This window comes from Nomascus leucogenys, chromosome X, assembly GCF_006542625.1.
Source record: "Nomascus leucogenys isolate Asia chromosome X, Asia_NLE_v1, whole genome shotgun sequence".
Classification (NCBI taxonomy): domain Eukaryota; kingdom Metazoa; phylum Chordata; class Mammalia; order Primates; family Hylobatidae; genus Nomascus; species Nomascus leucogenys.
This window is the reverse complement of record NC_044406.1, coordinates 16,165,813-16,186,195: the sequence shown is the minus strand read 5'-3', so window position 1 is coordinate 16,186,195 and position 20,383 is coordinate 16,165,813. Positions and strand designations below refer to the sequence as shown.

The window sequence follows — 20,383 nt, the reverse complement described above, 5'->3', positions numbered from 1 at the left end:
CCTGTAATCCCAGCACTTTGGTAGGCCGAGATGGGCAGATCACTTGAGGTCAGGAGTTTGAGACCATCCTGGCCAACATGGTGAAACCCCGTCTCAACTAAAAATACAAAAATTAGCCGGGCATGATGGCACTTGCCTGTAATCCCAGCTACTCAGGAAGCTGAGGCAGGAGAATCACTTGAACCCAGGAGGCGGAGGTTGCAGTGAGCTGAGATCATGACATTGCACTCCAGCAGCCTGGGCGACAGAGCAAGACTCTGTCTCAAAAAAAAAAAAAAAGAAACTATACTGCTAACTAAACTATACTTCTGGTTCCGGGGGTGAAAGACTATAACTTTTTCTTATTAACTCTGTCTCTGCAATACAGATGAAATGATCTGATGTCTGGGATTGGCTTCCAAATAATACCAGAGAAAGCAAGTGGATGGAGGTGTGGGTGGGACAGGATTGGCTCTAGTTTGACAGTTGATAATCCTGGGTGATGGATATGTCAGCAGACATTATACTATTCTACCTTTTAAAATCCCTCCATATAAAAACATAATTAAATGACGTTTTAAGTCAATTCATCTTGGGCTGCAAATATCATTTCCTATAGCTTCCTAAGAGCATCAAGAGCATATTAAGCAGTAAGCCAGCTCTCTGTGGGGAATTGAAATCCCAGACCATCTCTGGAGCTCTTAAAGCTTTGTATACTGTAAGCTCTCAAGAAAACAAAATAATTCTTTTTGCTGTGATGTGAATAAACAAGTACATAGATAAATAAGTAAACCCTGCACAAATGCAAGTCTAAGATTACCAAACTCAATACATCTATTGAACCTTGACACCCATCATCATATTATTGATTTTCTTTGGTAAATCAGCAGGCATAAATTTGGTGGATCTTCAGTATGACTCAGTTCATTGATAGGCAGCATGTACTTTCATCAGCTTAAAGATTCATACAGTAGAGAAAATGTGAGCTTCACAAGTGTAGATCTGCTTGATTTTGGTTCACAGAAACCTCTGTGGTTGATATCTTGTATATGGCAGTGTCTAGCACTCCACTAAGTTAGGGCTTTCAAACTAACATTGGCTTTTAGCCCCTACCATATTCTAGACACAAAAAATGTTATCATCAAAATCAAATATGTGAGCTATAGGCATTCCCATGTGCAATAAGGGAATAGGTCCAGAGGTTTTAACTTACTCAAGACTGCATAGTAAGTGGCAGAGTTGGGATTCAAATCCAGGTCTTTGTGACCCCACTATTTATATCCTGTCCACTATTCCATACACTAGCATTTGGTCCTTTGGGAGTAACTATTTAACTTACATAGCTTTTTAACTTACATAGCAGTTTAGTAATTTTTCCTGGGATTGAAGATAAAGTGTGGGGGTGAGGGAAATATAATCAGAGCTTAGACTAGGCACAGGGGTGAAGGAAAAGAAACTAATGGTTCTTCACCCTCTGAGTAGAGAAGTATGCCTGCTAAGGTATACATAGAAGGTGCTTCTGATTGGCTCCTTTTAAAACAATTGTTGAACAGCAGTACTCCTTCTTTATGAGAGAACCACATCAACAGAAAACAGAAATTCCTATAAAAAGTAGAATTCCAGGAGAAAAAGACTGTAAGCTGCTTGCAATGAATTTGTTTCAAAAATGATAACTTTATGAGGTAGAAAAGACAATCCCCAAGTTATATCTCTCGGGAGTTCCATCTAGGTTCCCGAGGTGTAAGAAGACAGTCGTGTTTGTGAAAGGAGGAGGCATGGCACATCATGATTGGCTAGCTCAGTTGGCTGTAGATTAGGTGTCCAAGGGCTAGTTCCTGCTCTGTTCTTTGGTCATCAGCTATAAGGAATGTTTTTTGCAAATATGGACCACGGATCACAAGGGCTTATTAGGGCAGATGAGGAAATATGCCTTTGCAGCATGGACACAACACTGTCCTGGAAAAGCAACCCAAAGGACCTGTATTCACGGAATATGGGCATTAATTTTGGGGATGAAGGCCAGTACTATTAAAGAAATTTAAGTTCTAAGAAGAAAGAAAAACAGAGAGAAATTATTACTTGTTCTGAGCTATAAAATGGACAGGAACACATACTGTCTTTTCTCAAACTTGAGACTGTTTTGTGAATCAACTTTGTGTGTGTGTGTGTGTGTGTTCTCTAAGTTTTATTTTAAGCTGACAAATAATTGTATATAGTTATAGGGTACAATGTGAGTTTTTTTATTTTTTATTTCAATAGGTTTTGGGGGAAGAGGTGGTATTTGGTTAAATGAATAAGTTCTTTAGTGGTGATTTCTGAGATTTTGGTGCATCCATGGTGAATCAACTTCTGTTTGTCTCTGCTGGTATATGGCTACAGCTTTGATCATATTTTTTAGGTTCAAGAAAGTATTCAAAAGTCAGAGATTACACTAGAGTTTGAGCTTTCACTCCAAGTCACTTCACCACAGATTGTTTTCACATAAAAACTTGTTCCAGAATGTCTTTTCCTGGGAAAAAATAAAGCCACTCTTACGAAAGTCTCTCAATCGAGGTCTATCAAACTCTATATAAAGATCCTATTTCCCAACTTGCATGTCAGTCTATCAACTTGATTTGGAAAAATTATTCTTTGCTTGCTTTTGTTTTTGCTGAATGTATTACAATTACGAAAAGCTTTCCTGTATTTGCATTTGTGAGAAGTACCTGAAGGGGCAAAACCTTTGTTGTACCTTTTGTTTTGGGGGACTTGGTAATGTTGCCTCACCTGTGAATGACTGCAAATAAATCCTCAGTTGTTCGAGGTTTGTTTGGAGACACGAACACACCCTCTGCTTCAGCTTGGGAGTCTTCACTAAGTGGTGAAATGATGGAGTCATCACTCGGTGATGATTCTTAAAATAAGAACAGGAGAATCTTTAAGAGGAAGTTACCCAGCACACTACCGTACTTCACTGACTCAGGGAACAAACAAACAAACAAACAGAAATTACCTTGCTGCCATTTTTTAAAAATGAGAGAGATACCTGTCAAAAATTACTCACCCAGTAACAAAAGCTTTCATCTCAATTGTTTTAATAAGTGCAAAGAAATAGTGGAGGAAAACCAACACCCAGGGCTGTACTGTATTATTGGGAACATAAGAAAAAATTCCAGGAAGTGCCATGAGACACATTTCCTTTATGACAAAGTTATCAGTGACTGACCTTTCAATGAAGCCTCATCCACATTTCCTTGGGTCTCCTCTGCTTTGCTGTTATCAGAGGCACTTTTGGCTGAAATACCTGAAGCAATATTTTCCTGCTTGGAATATTTTTCAGGGAATGAATTTACAGGTGTTATCTCCGATTCATAGCTGATAGTACCAGGCACTTTGTCGTGGTGGCGGCTCATAACAAATTGATGCTTAAGTTGATTGCTTACATCTGTTGCTCTAGTTGGTGAGTTTGACTGAGATGTGATTACATCCACAGATTCAGGTTGTGCAACTTCCTCCAGACCTGCAGAGGGTGCCTTCTGTACCTGTTCTAGAGTTTCATCTGGACCAGGTCCATATTGTATTATTTTACCATCCAAATCATTTGGGCGGGCAGCAGAGACCCTCTGAAATCCTTCTGTGGGAAAAGCACAGTTTTTGGTTGGTGTGTTTTCTGGAATAGGCTCAGTCTCTGTACGCAGTTGGTCTTTTGTGACATTTGAATCTAGAAGACTGCTACCAGCTGATGTTATGGTTTCTGGATCGCAGCGATTCTTCACATCAAAAGTAGGGTTTTTTTCTAAATGTAGTTTATCTGGTCCCATCTCAACTGCAGAAGAGTCTAAAAAGGACAGTATGGTGTCTTCGGTGGAGTATTGACGAGATACTGATTTATTTGCTGTATGCGGCCTAATCTTACCTGGAGACAAGGCAGCCGTTGTGAGTGTGCTTTCCTCTAAATAAGGGAGATCTGTATTGTTTTCTTCTTTTTGCTTAACTTCTTCAGACTTGTTGATGGACCTAAGGTTAACAGATTTCAGGATCGTTGGTGTAATTGCAAGGGACGGTGGAGGATTCGACCTCAGTGTTTCTCCTACTGTGTTCTGCTTATTATGAGTAAAAACATGCAGTGGATGACGGTGGTGGAATGGTTTGTTCAAGACATTATGAAGAGCACTTAGATCAAGATGGGTAGGAGGTATAATTGGAAGTTCAAGGTCTTTACTCAGTGATATAGTTCCATCTTTTAAAGAGGGTTGCTGTAGTGAGGATTTTCTTTCTGGGACTTTAGGTTTTCTTTTGCTACCTCCGGGAGACAATGGACCTGAAAAGAAAGCTGTAGGGAAAGAGGATGTTGGCGTTTCAGACTGGCTTGAGTAGCCACTTGATGGAGATGCCAAGCCAGCCAGCTTTTCTGGTGAAGCCAGTTTAAACTCATTGTCAACAGAAGGAAGAGATGGGGTGGTGGCTCTTGATTCTGATTGTGATGTTTGGGATTCAGAGCTCTCTGGAGATTTGATGCATTCAATGACTGTGGTACCCGTAGCGGTGCTTGAATTAGATAGAGATCTATAAGGATCATTTGTTTTCAAGTCATTTAGGAGCCAGAGGTCTGCATAGTGTGTGGATTCGGCAACTTCATCTTTGAATGGTGGAATATCCGAAGCATCCAACTGAGGTTCCTTAATGCCATGTTCACTCTGGTTTATCCAAGAAGGTTCCTGCTTGGTGGGAAGATTGGTGTTTTCCATTCGAGAAGGTGTGTTGGCGAAATCAAGAGGCAGCTTCATTTCCCTGGAACTGTGAGGCAGGTGCTGACCACTGCTTATCTTTGGTTCTTTCTTCTCAGAAATATCTGCGTTTCCATCAGACTTCCTCAATGATGAGCTACGTTTAGGTGGGGTTGGCTTTGCCTTTGGTTTTCTGAAAGAGATGCTTGGTCTTCCTTGCCTCTTGTGGTCTAAGTAGTCCTGCCAGGCACAGTCTGAAAGACCAGGGGAAGCCCCTACACCCTGGCCATTCTCTGGGCCCAGGGCTGCATAGTGACAGACATAGCTCTTATTACCTTTGAGACCACAGTCAAAGTGCATGGAGGTATAGTATCCTTCCGTGTCTACTGAAAAGTGAGAGCTAGTGTCCGCTTTGTCTGATGGAGACTTTTCCAGAAAGCTGTCATAAGTGGCCATGCTTGTGAAGCTTGGGCAGCCCAGGCTGTCTGCCTTGGGACGCTCAGGACTAAAATCCTGGCGGCAGGAGGCATCATGGTGGTGGTGTAGGTAATTCCACTCACTGTCACTTGTGTTGCTGTTGTTGGGGTCATCCAGCAGGTCTGCAACAGTGGAGGTAAAGGAGTTTGCCCGATGGCCTCTCACTTTATCCAAGTGGTCATTGTATTGCTCTGTCATGAAAACACTGGCATCCTCATTGGCATGAGGGGCTGTGTTTAGTGACAACTCTGAGTCACAGTGTGAAGAGCCAGTAAGTGGAGGAGAAGCTGCAGGAGGGATGGTTTCTGAGGTCTGCGAGGGGCACGTGGAGCTGCTCCCACTCCAGTTGCCACTGGATGACTGGTGGTCATCTTTCTGGTCCATGTGGCTGCTAAGGAGGACGCCAGCAGTGGAGATGCAGTGGATGGGGCTCCCAAACGTGTCTGAGTTGGAAGAGATGTCACAGCTGCCAGAGTCAGCAGCCATTCGGGACAGACGTGACCTTCCCCTCTCACTTAATTTGTGCTGGGGGCTGTGAAGATGTTGAGAGCAGGCCAGGCCCAAAGTAGGCTGGTGGTCCTGGGCACTCGGGCTGCTTGGAGCCTCACTGAAATCATTAGGGGTTCTTTCATGGTCACCCACAAAAGACTCTCCCTCTTCATACGCTGAGGGTTTAGCACCAACTTTGGGCTCAGCATCCCCACCTCTATTACCTTCCCGGGGAAGGCTCCGAGATCTTGTGCGGCTGCTCACTGTAGGAGTAAACATGGTGTCACCTTTGTCTGCTAGGGCAGAAATGTTGCCAGCAGAATGAGAAAGGGAAGCTGCAATGCTTTGACCCCTTTGAGCTCTAATTCTCCTTCTGGATGGCGCAGCAATCAGAATATCCTCGGTTTGGCACTCAGAGTCCCTGGTTCCGGATATCCTATTGACAGTGTTGGAGGGGTCTGGGTTTGTGTGCACAATCACATTCCTTTCCCTGGCCACTGGTGATTCATCAGAATCTAGGGCACATGGAAAGCACAGTGAGATATTTTCTATATCAGCAGACCAACAGACATTCTGAGCTATGTCTGTAGATCTGTGGGCTGGCAGGTTAGAGCTGTTTTTTTTTTTCTTTAACAGAAAAAAATCAATATAAAGAATTAGGAGAGAGTTAAAATGCTTTAGGGTGTATATACACGTCCCCCTCATATATGTATATATACATACCAAGAGAAGATATGCTTTTATGTCTTTTGTGAATTATCCCTCTCTTCACTATCACATTAATTTGCCACACTAAGTGACTACTTTTAAAAACTAAAGTACATTTTATCTTTTTGGCCACTACTCTTCATTTTTATTTTGTAATATAAACATGATGAAATAAAAATCATAGGTCTCATTATCAGAAATAAAAATCTTATTTGCAAGAGATGATACCCTAATAATTTTTTTAAAACCATAGGCAGAGATATTTTAAATGCACTAAACAGAAACATTGTCACCAAAGGTATCATATTATAAATATTCAATATTTCATTGCATATGCCTGGAATTTACCTTTTAAAATAATTAATGACATGAAAGTATATCTCTCTTAAATTAAGTTACAATTTTCCAAAAAGAAAACTTTCATTGACTCCTGCTACTTTTTATTCAATTTCCACCTTAATAAAACTTTCAAAAATCAGCTAAGTATTATATTTCAGCCGTAAGACCTGAATGTATATGCCTAAATCTAGAAGGTCAAACCTTCACAGTCAAGAATAGAGAGTTAAAAAGTAATACCACCTGGCTTGCTGAATACAAAACAAATACACACCATTTTAAAACCTCTACAAGTTAAAATGTTTAATCATTTTTCTATTTCATCTATTTCTTCTATTTCATCTCCCTATCATCTGTACTAGGCGGAGGAATGTTAACCATTAACATTTTTTGATATCACACCTATTTCTTGTTGAACTCTTCTGGGGATACCCGAGATGGTTTTCCTCCTCCTCAATTTTCGTCTCCTCTGTAGTACCGATTGTGAATGAACCAGAGAGCAGCGTATACTAGCCTCTCTGTCAAAGCCAACTCCTGCAACCCACAAATAGGTCTCATTAGCTTTAGAAATGGCAAACAAATTTTCATTTACTTGGAACACAGTGATATTTATTGATGGGAAGTGAGGAAAGAGTTTGGGTTAAGCCTGTGAACAAATATAAGGGAGCTGTTATTCAGCTCTTATTTAAATTATGCTGCAGTACATTAAGCTTTACTTCTAAATGCAGCTCTCCACAACAGCTTGCACTGCCAACAAAAACAAGCAAAGAAGAAAAATCAAAAGAAAGAAGAGAAAAAGACATCCAAAAAATCCCTCTCACACAGAAATGGCTCCTTAAGGATTTATAACCTTTAGTTACTACTATTTACTGATCTATTTCTGGGCTCTCTGAAGCTGATACCTTTGCATAGTAAATCAGCAGCCAGGATGATAACCTGAATTAGCTCAGCTAACATATCCTGACCATTTCTTCATTAAAAGCCATCTTTGTGAGGTTTTGTTCCCTCCATCTCTTATGGTCCAAACCTTCTCCCATTCCCCATGTGCGCGCGCGTGCACGCGCGCACACGCACACACACACACACACACACACACACACCTCTTTTCCTGTGAGGAAACTCAACAGTCTAAGGATTTGTTTTTTTAAAGCATCACCCAACTCTGTCTACTTTCTTCTGTTTACTAAACTGAATGCTTTCTGGTTTAGCATGAGATGTCTTTTCAATATAAAATAAACATACAAGGCAGTCCCCAGTTCTGCACTTAAATGGATCCACCTTCTGTATACCAACTGTAAAGCTGGAATTCCCAGTCTTTATGCCATAGGTTTGTTTTTGTAAACACAGAGGGCAAACCATGGTGCTTGTTAGTTTCTCTCTCCATAATCACATTATCAACATTACATGCAGTCCCATCACAACTAGAATGATGAGAGGGGAGGTGAGGAACTCAAACTGTTGTCTGCACCATGGATTTTTCAGAGTGAGCTTTGCCTCAGAAAGCCACAATGCCGTGCTTTGGAATTTGGTCACCTCATCATTTATCCTGATTGTTAAGCATGGGGCTGGGTGGTATGTCAAGTCTTGGTTCAGCTGTATAATGAAAGAGTTGAGTTCTGTTTAACGTCACAGTGCCAACGGTTTCTAGAACTCACTTTGAAAAATCTGTATGAGATATCATATGATGAATAATTACAATATTATTGGAGAATTCTTACTAATGGAATTTTTCTTAGTTCCAACCCCAAATTAAAATCCTTCATTCTGATCTTAGTAATTATAGAATGCATTATATATAGACGCAGACATTTTGTGTTATGTGGACATCATTAACAATGTTCTCATTAAAGCTCTTGAAATCAACATCTGATCTAAGTTTTAATCAGAGAGTTCCTGAAATAAAGCAGAAGGAAAAAGTGTCCCTTTCCCTCAATCATAAAATAATGGCCCATAATCATAGCACTAAATTTGAAAATGAGATTTTACTTACAGTGCCATGAAAAAAGCACGTGCTGCTAATAATCAGAGGTTTCCAGAAATGAAAATTAGCTTAAGAGGGTGCCAGAATGATCCATTTTGGCAGCTGAACTCCCCTAATACATCCCATTTAGATTGTGGAGCTCAGATAGGGGCACATCTTTAGAATAATTTATCTTACAAGTTGAATAGGTCATCAGGAAAATTAACTCCCAACTCACCACAGACCCATGAACTAGGACTCCTTTTTTCTCAGGAAAAAAAATAATATCTATCCCAGATATCTGGTCCATTTGCTTCCCCACTTTATTTGAGAGAAATCTGAGTGGGGTTAATAATAGCTGTGTGCAACATGCATCTCAAGTGACATGCAATCTTTAGTCACATGGTACCAATATGAAAATCAGTCATAACATGGCTGTTTTGAAATTTTAAATATACAAATAAGTTAAAATGTAACTATTAGAGATGTAAGAAAGCCCAATGGATAGACCATTTATGTCTTTGAAAGTTAGAATATTTTATAACATTATTTTACTTACAACTAAGATTACTAGATCCAATTGTGGAATTTATAACTGCTGCCAATAAATTTTTCAGAAAGGTCTGGCTATGCTTCCATTCTATCTAGACTAATATTCACACTCTCAGTACACAGGAGGAGAAAAAAAGAGAGTGAAAGGAAGACAGCCTTGCTGGTTTTAAAATAGAATTCGGCCTTCATCTATGTATCCATATGTTTTTAGGTCAAAAATCCCCCAAATCAATACAGAAGTCTTAACAGTCTTTTTTAAAAAGCCTACCTTCATCCAAGGAAGCATGAAAACAGTTTTCTAGTTGGCCTACAGGACCATTACTTGCAGTTTGAGAAGCCTGGGTTTGCTGTTTTCTTTCTTGCAGTGCCACACATCATTATCATATGATTAATCACTGCCGCTTTCTCCATTATTTCAGTCAGCTATGGCCAAAGAGCTATTTGGTGATTTTTTTCAAAAAGAAACTGTCCATAATTTACATAACAAGTGGCCCGCGGAAAACATGTAAATTGATGTTCAAAACCTGACAAAAGCATATCGAACATCCTCTGGGTTTGTATTTTGATGACAAAAAGGCATTACTTGTTTACAAAATGGTATTCTTAGCAGCACAGATTTTGAACATATTTAATACACAGAATATTCTGACCCGACTGCCCCTAAGAAAAAACCAGAACGATACCAGTGACATTGATGGGAATAATGCAAGAAGAAATCACTTGGGCATCTTGTTTCATCTTCTCCTCTGGCGTCGGGAGAGGTAGTGCTTTGCTCCAGTTGGTCTGCTTGTCCAGTGTAGAAGGGATATTGTGTATTGGGTTTTTTGGCCTCTGCCCTAACATGACATCTGTATCTTCATCCTCTGGGGGATGGGACTGCAAACAAAGTACAATCAGGTTCAGCCATCATAGCTTATACATAAGCACACATATAAGGAATTTCCTAGTTTAGAGAAGACAAAATGAGGTTAGAAATAGGCCCTTAGGACAAAGGAAGAATTCTTAGAAATAGTTAGTAAGCACAACTAACTGCAAGTATTATTTCAATAGTCAAGCAACACAAAAGGAAAGAAATGGGCTAAATAAACATGCTTCTCAGGTTAAATGGAATTAACAGGAGAGACAAGGTAGCCAGAAATCCCCAAACTTTACACCAAAGAAAACTGAGTCTCTACTCTAATGAAAGACAGATCCACTTTCAAGCTATCTCACCATAAATTTCTATGAAAAGTTTTGAGATCTCTAGATGACTAGGATCAAAGGAAGAAGATGAGTTAGACACCTATGAAAAGGTTCAGAAAACCTGGAGTCAGGAGACATTCCAGAACCCATCACCTGAAGGACAAGCCAACCTAAAATCTGAGAAGCCGCATTAAAACACGAGGAGTTAATTTCACTGCAGGTCTACGGCATTTTTGAATAACATTTTAAAAATTCAGTCTCATGAACACTGTATGCACATGGGAAAGCAAAAGTGAAGAATTTCCCCCCACCAACAATAGTGGAAAATACACATGCTGTTACTGGGGGAAAATATTCCAGTGAGTTTATTTTTCAAATTGGGAAGGTAAAACAGTCCTAGTTTATTTTCTTTTCAGCTTTGTGGTGCGAGACTTTTCCTCCAGCTGTATAGTTAGGGGCTTTGATTTCTACCTGACATTGGAAAATTCTCCATCCAAACCTTTGATAAATATCAATATTGTCTAACTTTTATTTCAGGGTTGGGCTCCTAGCCCAGATTATTTAAAAAGCTCCATCCCAGTTTTGATTTCAGGGTTGGGTTTCTACACAATTTGGAGGAAGGTGGGTATCTGTATAAAATAAATATCTTTTGCTGTTATCCCAGTAAGACTTTAATAATATTCTGCCCTAAAATTAGGATCATCAAAAAAAATTTCCTGTCTTTACATTTGGAAATATCATGCCCTGTTGACTCAGAGGATTTCACCTATTGTCAAACGAACTGTTCTCAAGTCCCCTTAAAGAGCTGATTCCAGAGCCACTTGTCTAAACTGACCCCCGGCATTTACTTACCTTGTCAGAGGTTTCTGCAAATCCCCCCAACACACCCAACAGGATATGACTCCCCCCTTGGGAAAAATGTGTTCATCATGAACGTTTTAGTAAAATATTGCAACCTTCTTTCTCTCTTCAGCTTTTGTGCAGATTCCCAGCGAAGCGAATAGCTCAAATAAAGTTCGAGAACAAAAGACTTTGTTTCCTAGGTAACTTCCAAAAAGAAAAAAAGTTTGGTGCATACAGAGAGAGAGAGAGAAAAAAAAACTGATTGAGAGAGAGAGGGAGGGAGACAAAGAGAGGGAATGAGCACTAGAGAGAAACCCCCCACCACCAGAGGCTTCATTTTGTAGGCAATTCCTTCCTTGAATAACAATGGACTGCGAAGTGTCGACAGGATAGTGACCTGATACAGGCTCTGACCAGCAGCCAAAAGCACTTTTTATTTAATGGTGACAGGACGATTGGCTGCCAGAGAATCCTTTTGTCTTGTTCTCCTTTTTTGATTTGAGAAGCTGAACATTTACAGTTCTGATAAATTAAATATAGGAAAAGTTTCCTCTGCCAGACTACAAAAAGTCCAAGAGTAGTGTTAGGTGATGCAGTTTGCAGAGTGGGGGGCAGTGAATGGGGGAAAAAGGCAAATGGCATGACTGTCTAAGTTATATTCTATTTAATTCAAGTTAGGAAAATACCACTTTTTAAATTGATTTTAAAGAAAAACCGTTAGTTAGAAACAAGAAAGTTTTCCATAAAGTTAAAAGAGTGAAAAAAGGAAGAGTGTCTGGACAGAGTGGGATAGGGCCGTGAAGGAATGTTCTCAGAACCAATACCTTTCTACTCCACGGGGTCATGTGGCAACATTCAGTGGGGGAGGGCGAACGGGTGCTGTTAAACTATGAACATGAAATGCAAAAAAAGAAAAAATTAAAAACGTGCAAACAACACAGTGTATACTGGTTAGGCCAAATCTATGACATTAATGAAATAATATACTGGGATAACTTCCTTCCTTCCTTCCTTCCCTCCCTCCTCCTTCATTCCTTCTTTCCCTTCCTCCTTCCTTCTCCTTATTATTCCTTTCTTCTCCTTATTATTCCTTCCTTCCTTCCTTCTCCTTATTTCTTCCTTCCTTCCTCCTTCCTTCTCCTTATTATTCCTTCCTTCTCCTTATTATTCCTTCCTTCCTTCTCTTTATTTCTTCCTTCCTTCCTCCTTCCTTCCTTCCCACCTTCCTTCCCTCTTTCCTTTTCTTCCCTCCTTCCTTCCTCCCTTCTTCCTTCCCTTCCTTCCTTCCCTCCCTCCTTCTTTCCTTTTTTCTTCCCTTCCTTCTTCCTTCCCTCCTTCCTTTCTTCCTTCCCTCCTTCTTCCTTCCTTCCTTCCTTCCCTTCTTCTTCCTTCTTTCCTTCCTTACTTCCTCCTTCCTTCTTTCCTACCTTCCTTCCTTTCTTCCTTCCCTCCTTCCTCCCTTCTTCTTTCTCTTCCTACCTTCCCTCCTTCCTCCTTCCTTCCTTCTTTCCCTCCTTCCTCCTTCTTTCTTTCTTCCTTTCTTCCTTCTTCTCTCCCTCTTTCCTTCCTTCTTCCTTCCCTCTCTCCCTCCTTGCCTCCCTCCCTTCCTTCTTCCTTTCCTTCCTACTTCCCTTCCTTCCTTCTTCCTTTTTTCTTCCCTCCTTCCTAATTTCTTCCTTCCTTCTTTCTTTCCTTCCTCCCTCCCTTTCTTCTTTTCCTTCCTCCTTTCTTCCTTCCCTCCTTCTTCCTTCCCTCCTTCTTCCTTCCCTCCCTTCCTTCCTTTCTTCCTTCCCTCCTTCCTTCATTTTTCCTTCCCTCCCTTCTTTCCCTTCTTCCTTCCTTTTTCCTTCCCTCCCTTCCTTCCTTTCTTCCTTCTCTCCTTCCTTCCTTTCTTCCTTCTCTCCTTCCTTCCTTTCTTCCTTCTCTCCTTCCTTCCTTCTCTCCTTCCTTCCTTTCTTCCTTCTTCCTTCCTTTTTCCTTCCCTTCCTTCCTCCTTCCCTCTCTTCCTTTCTTCCTTCCCTCCCTCCCAACCCCCTCCCTCCTTCCTTCCTATCTTTATTTTTTCAGAGGTAGCATAAATAGTGGTTAAGAGCACAGACTCTGAAGCTAGACTGTCTGAATTCAAATCCTGCCTCCACCACTTATTTTCTGTGTGGCCAGGGGCAATACCTCAACCTCTCTAAGGTCAGTTTCCTCATCTGTGGTAAGATAGAGAAATAATAGAATTTTCCCTCCAGGGCTGTTTTGAGGATTAAATGAGTAAAGTATATGTAATAGACTTAGAAGAATCCTGGCACTTAATAAGTTCTATACATTAGTGCCAGCTACTACTACAACAATTATTATTATTAATGTACTTACCTTGTAGCTGTGAAATATCTGTGAAAATGTCTTTGCAAACTGTAACTTTGTTATGTTTTAGATTCTAACACCACTTGCCAATTTGGAGAAGATTGAATTATTTGCTTTCATTGGAGTGATTTTATTTATTTATTTATTTGTGAACTACTTGGAAGAAAATTCTGTATGTGTAATTTCCTTCTCTAGACTGCTCAAAATTTACTTCTTTCTCCTATTCACAGACCACATTTGGAGACAGGGCCAATTTCATGAGTGTGTGATCTGTGTAGCAGTCCCATAGGGCCCTGCACTCAGAAGGCCCCCATACTTGGTTTCAGGTTGTGCTGTCACTGTTTTGAAATTCTTGAATAAAGGATTCTTCATTTTCATTCTGCACTGGACCCCAGAAATGATACAGCCAGTCCTATTTGGAGAATAATCTGGTAACCAGAATCCCCTCTTCAGGATCTACTGAGAAGGCCATTGAAACTTTTAAAACTCTAAGCCATATCAGCTTTAGATTCAGCTGGGCCTCTATTATAGCACTTATCCTACAGCATGGCTTTAATGGAACAGGAATTGGCCCTGGATATGTCTATTTCATTTGTTAGATTGCGAATTCCTGGAGGTCAGGGGCCACATTTGATTTGCCTTTCAGTCTTCCATGATGCATCACTGTAAGAACTCATCAAAATATTTGTGCACCTGAATGATATTGTCTCTGTGTGTTTTAGCAGTGATGGGAACCCCAAAGAAAGTAAGGGGCAGCCAGGCACAGTGGCCCATGCCTGTAATTCCAGCACTTTGGGAGCCCAAGGCAGGCGGATTACTTGAGGTCAGGAGTTCAAGACCAGCCTGGCTAATATGGTGGAACCTTATCTCTACTAAAAATACAAAATTAGCCAGGTGTGGTGGCGCATGCCTGTAATCCCAGCTACTTGGGAGGCTGAGGCAGGAGAATTGCTTGAACCTGGGAGGCAGAGGTTGCAGTGAGCCAAGATTACGCCACTGCACTCCAGCCTGGGTGACAGAGCAAGACTCTGTCTCGGAGGGGAAAAAAAAAAAAAAAAAGTAAGGGGAATGCTCAAGATCTCAGGAGGAAGTAAATTCCTCAGAATCCAAGGGACTTACCATCTTCATGCAAACAGGTGGAAACAAGTAGAGGAAACTGCCAGTAATCCTTGCTTCCTCTGATGGAAGCAAGGATGGATGCTGGGCCTAGTTATTCTTAAGCCTATGGTAGACATGCGTTTTTGTGGGGAAAGCTTGGTGTCTAATTCTGTTCTATTTTTCTAAGTTTTAACTGAAAGAGTTGCTCATTAATGTTTAAGCAAAGCAAATATCTCCTCCTCGGGCCCAGTTAATTTTGATCTAGATCTTATTTAAGACTAATGATTTTATAGGGTCTATGGCTCCCTTGCTGAAAGTGACCATTTTGACAGATGTGGTATATATGGTCCGAGTTCAGACGCTAACCCGATTCTCTCCTAAAAATCAGCCACAGACAATGATGTGGAAGTCTCAAGTAAGAAACCAGGGTGTGTAAATGAGAGAGAAAACTCATGTAAGTGGGAAAAAAGGGAGCCTGATAGCAAAGCCTACATGGGAAAGGAACCTACTTCAAAGAAACCAAAAGCTTTGGTGTCTCATGAAAGTATTTTCAAAAAATTACACCGTCAGAAACTGCAGAATGATATTAATGTTAATATATAAATTATGGTAGTTTGTCTTAAATCTCCTAAGTCAGCTTTCCTGTTGAATATTTTTTCCAATAGTGAGGGGTGAGGAGTGGACTTCATTTTTCATCTGTCTGAGAAACCCACCCACCCCATTAAATAAGCATGAGGTCACACCTCACAATGACTAAGGATGGCAAGTCCAGAGAAAGCACAGACTTTTCAGTTGTGGTCATTGTGATGGAGAGTTAAGGTCTCCTTTGGTTACACTCCATAGCAGATTCCTCCTCAGCTAATTGGTCTCTCCACTATTTTGATAGTAGCTTCAACCTCCAGCTTGTGAGGGTTGAAACTAGGTACTCTGGAGCTTGGATGTGGAAGGACTGTGTTCTTTGGTTCCTCCACGTAGACACAAGCTCTAGAGTCCCTGCAGATGGTCTGCAGATTCAGAGTATTTAAGTTTATAATATTAAAATGAGCTATAAGTATATAAATATACAGTTATATTTCTGCCATTAATTAGTAACTGCCTTAGTCTAGTATTTTAGAGGGCCCTCCACATAGAGGGGAACAACACACACTGGGTTCTATTGGAGGGAAGAGGGGGGAAGAGGGAGAAGATTAGGAAAAATAACTAATGGGTACTAGACTTCCTACCTCGGTGACAAAATAATCTGTAAAACAAACCCCCATGACACAAGTTTACCCATATAACAAACCTGCACATGTAACCCTGAACTTAAAATAAAAGTTAAATAAAATTTGAAAACAACTAAAGGTAGAGCTATCATTTGATCTAGCAATCCCACTACCAGGTATCTATCCAAAGGAAACGAAGTCATGTATGAAAAAGACACTTGCACATGCATGCTTATAGCAGCACAATTTGCAATTGCAAATATATGGAACAAACCTAAATGCTCATCAACCAACGAGTGGATAAAGAAAATGTGTTAAATATACACCATGGAATACTACTCAGCCATTAAACGGAATGAAATAATGTCCTTTGCAGCAACTTGGATGGAACTGGAGGCCATTATTCTAGGTGAAGTAACTCAGGAATAGAAAACCAAACACCATGTGTTCTAACTTATAAGTGGGAGCTAAGCTATGAAGACGCAAAGACATACAGAGTGATATAATGGACTTTGGGGACTTGGGGCAGGGGACTTTGGGAGCAGGGTGAGGGATGAAAGACTATATATTGGGTAACAGTGTACACTGCTCAGGTGAATGGGTGCACTAAAATTTCAGAATTCACCACTAAAGAACTCACTCATGTAATCAAAAACCACCTGGACCTAAAAACTATTGAAACATTTTTTTTAAAAACCTTAAAAATAAAAGCATCCTCTTTCCTGGATGTTTAGTCAAAAGAAGTAAGATTGTTCTGAGTATTTCTGATTACATTTTTATATGATGAATGCAATAATCAGTTCACAGTATATATTTTTTTCTAAATTATCTAAGAAATACAACTGCAAGAGAACTGCTACCTCAGGGCGTCTCTGCATGGCTCAGCCTGCCACGCCTTAATGGGTGTTGATGGATAAGGTTAGGGAAAGCTGAATGCTGATCAAACTTATATGAACTAAATTATTCTTCCACAACTGTTTAAATGAATCCCGTTGCTTATTCAGAGAAAGACTAACCATTTCTTGTTCATAACTCTATTTTTACTGCCTCAATAGCGCTCAATAAATACGTGTTGTACAGCTAACATGCTCACGTGCCTGGCATAAGCAAACAAAAATTATCTTCTAGAGAAATAACATCAAATTATTGCCACCCACATATAATTTTTCAGTACAACATCCAGTACAAGGTCAAAGAGAGCAAAGCACAGGAGGAGATAAGACAGCATGAGCAGGAAGCATCCAAAACAACAGATAATGGAAGCAGATCCACAGGGGACTCCTGATTGTGGAATCATCACTCAGTACAAGAGTGGCAGTGAACAACTTTGGTTTCCCCAGAATAAGTGTGGTAGGAGGAGTGTTAGGCATTCATTCATTCATTCAAGATCATTTATTTGATGTGGATCAAAATTGGCCCCAGTGGAAACAAACCGTCAGTTTAAAAATAATTTATCCCTCATGGGTATATGCATATTCACTGTACAAGTCTTTCAACTTCTCTCTACCTTTGAGATTTTTCATAATAAACTGTTGAAGAAAAATACAAAAAAAAAAAAAAAAAGAGTGATTTCCTCCTCCTTTTCCAGACTCCTATTCTGGCCCTTCTACCACTGATTTTGAGAAGCCTCAGACTCCGACTTGCAGCATTTTAGAATCAGCAACTACCAGCCTTGCCCATCTTGTCCCTGACAAAAGATGATTCTTTTGATGCCTTCGCTCCATCTCTGTCCCTGCTGGCCTCATCAGTCATATCCTCAAATCCTTTCCCTAGCTTCCCATGAGTTGCTTCAACAAAAGCCAGAATTATACTTACGACCAGTGTTCAGAATAAGAAATAACAAACATTATGCTCAAAAGCAGCCAAATAAATGTCTTTGGTATATAATGAAGGAAGATTTTTCAAACTCCAGTCTTTCTTGAGGTATGCGTGTGAGAAAAGTTAATTTCTCCCCTTTTGTGGCTATGAACAAACACTTCCCCAAAGGTTTCAAGATGATCCTCAATCTTTCTCTTACTACCAAAAGAAAAAATAATCCCTCCACTCCATATTTTACTTTCTTTTGGGTTTTATTTTATATGCTGATGGGGGCTTATTTTCCTTCGAAACGGTCCAAAATACATCTGTTAAAATGTTGTGGGTATTCCAGCAGGAAATGTTTTGAAAAATTGGCTTTGGTTTGTGATCTAACTGATACCACATGGCACTTATAGCAGTTGACTTTCAGAGCTGATTTATTGCTATCATGCTGTCTTAAACGTGAAAAATATTTACTGGAGGCTGGATGCTGTGTTAACATTTGAAAACAAGAATAAGACCTTACAGCAAAGATGTCCATTGCAAACCACACTGGGTTTCTAGTGAGGTGATATGGGCTTTTATTTTCACTCTACCATGGAGCTCGTTTGTCCTTAAACCAAATCCTTGCATTTGTGCACATACTGTGTCCTATTGGCCTCAGCTTTTCCTGTGCAGGAGTGTTTGTGGATGTATCGTATATAAATATGAACTCCTTTGATCTTTCTCAAAGGCTTCAAGAAGTCTGACAATGCCTTCTTCGCATGTCATTCTTGTTGCTACAATTATGTAGTACTTTTTTATTCCCTTGAGACTGTCTCAAAATCTCCCAAAGGCTGGCATTGTGCTCTTGTCTTCCCAACATGTTTAGTAACATCATTCTACATTCACCCTGTGCTTCCCTCTTCCCCTCTCCTCAACTCCAACATTCATCAAGGTGAACAATCATGGGTAAACACAATGAAGAGGTAGGCAGAAGTTTAAGGCACATCCTATGCTTTCTGTTTTAGGGCTTCTTCCCTCTCCGGGTTTGTCCTTTGTCACCACTCTCTCCTCGGCAGTCAGAGCCTTCATGCTTACCCAAAGTACCTGAATGCAGCACTCCCACCTGGCATGCCATCCTTAACCCCAAGTGCCTAAACCCTTCACACTAACCTTTCAGCCAGCTTCAAGGTTAGAAAGAAGCCCACAAATGTACCCTTATTAGGGTGCTGACAACACATCATGAAAAACCCAATCCACAGTGATTTATTCCAATCACTGTGGCAGAGTTCTGGGTAATGGTTGTGGAGAGGGATATTTGGGAACAGGTGCCTACTGAGTTCTTTCTTTAACCACCATATACATTAATATTTATTTAAAACACAAAAAAGCATTATTATTCAGGCCTGGGGAATATCCTCTTATTGATAAGTCTGCTTTTCCAAATCATACCTTTACTTCCTTTCCCTGAGAGATACAGCTATCACCACTTTCTTGATTCTCCTGAGGGGCACTTTGCAAAATATATGTGTATATATATATGTATATATGTAACACATTTGTATATACATATATACACACACACACACATATGTGTATATATATGTGTATACAAATGTGTTACATTTGAAAACAAGAATAAGACCTTACATATATACACATATATGTGTGTGTGTGTGTGTGTGTGTGTGTGTGTGTGTGTGTATATACACAAAAGGCCAATAAGCATATATTAAGGTGCTTGACATCATTACTCATCAGGAAAATTCAAAAGAAAACCACACTGTGGACTAGAGGGGCTAAGATGAAAAAGATTAATAATATTAATGTTGACAAAGATGTAGAGCAACTGGAATGCTCATAAATGCTGGTGGGAGTGTAAAATGGTGTAGCTTTGGAGACTATTTGGCAGTATCTAATCTTAAACATATGTATACCCTTTAATTTCATCTCAGGTATATAGACTTAAGAAAAATGAGTATGTCCACAAAAAACTTGCACAAAAATACTTATAAAATACTTATAAAGCTTATAGCAGCTTTATTCATAAAAGTCAACAAACAATACCCCACAACTAGAAACAACCCAACTATCTCCCAACAGCAGAATGGATAAACAGATTGTGCAATCCTGTATTCATACAATGGAAAACTACACAGTAACATCCATCTCAAAAAAGTATATGTAGCAAAAGCAGCCAAGACACAAAAAGAGTACATGCTCATTCACTTTTAAATCCTATCCTGTTGGTAGATGTTTGGGGTGTGACAACTGTCCCTAGTGAGCAAAGCTTGAATGGCGATGACAATGGTGCAGATTTTACCCAAAAAGAGGCTTTCTGAAAGAGAGTGTGTGACTACAAAGCATCTCTCTCTCTCCTTTTGGTCTCAGCTGGAATGGAACAAAAATTCTTAGGGTAATGGAATGCAAAATAATTTTATATATTTTAAAGTTCAAGAACACTTTGTTTAATCACATCCTATTAATGAAGGATTTTAAATGTGCAAAGCATAACCAATTATATTTTGGAACATTTGTGGAAAATAGTCCCCACATGAATGGAAAAGAGGGCTATAGGGAGCCCAGGATGGAGAATGCTTCCTGCTGGCTGGTCAGCACAGTCATTTATTCCCAGGAATTGCTCTGTACTGTCAAGAACACAAAACAGGGCCCACTGGACCATGATCACTGTGATGTTGATGCCAGTATCTTATTCA

General features: G+C 40.0%; 1 protein-coding gene across 2 annotated transcripts in view; it reads right to left on the bottom strand.

Annotated features, from left to right (window-relative positions):
• The window catches only part of NHS (NHS actin remodeling regulator), a 48,117-nt gene that overhangs the window by 4,474 nt on the left and 23,260 nt on the right, over positions 1-20,383 (bottom strand). Inside the window, exons 1-5 of one of the 2 annotated variants that reach the window (XM_030807004.1) lie at positions 11,242-11,372; positions 9,891-10,083; positions 7,098-7,229; positions 3,185-6,166; positions 2,746-2,872 (exon numbers count right to left, since the gene is read on the bottom strand). In XM_030807004.1, coding sequence (XP_030662864.1) covers positions 2,746-2,872; positions 3,185-6,166; positions 7,098-7,229; positions 9,891-10,050 — 3,401 coding nt within the window. In that variant the 5' untranslated portion in view covers positions 10,051-10,083; positions 11,242-11,372. Of the gene's footprint in view, positions 1-2,745; positions 2,873-3,184; positions 6,167-7,097; positions 7,230-9,890; positions 10,084-11,241; positions 11,373-20,383 lie in introns of those variants that run through there. The other variant, XM_030807003.1, reaches the window with a different exon arrangement.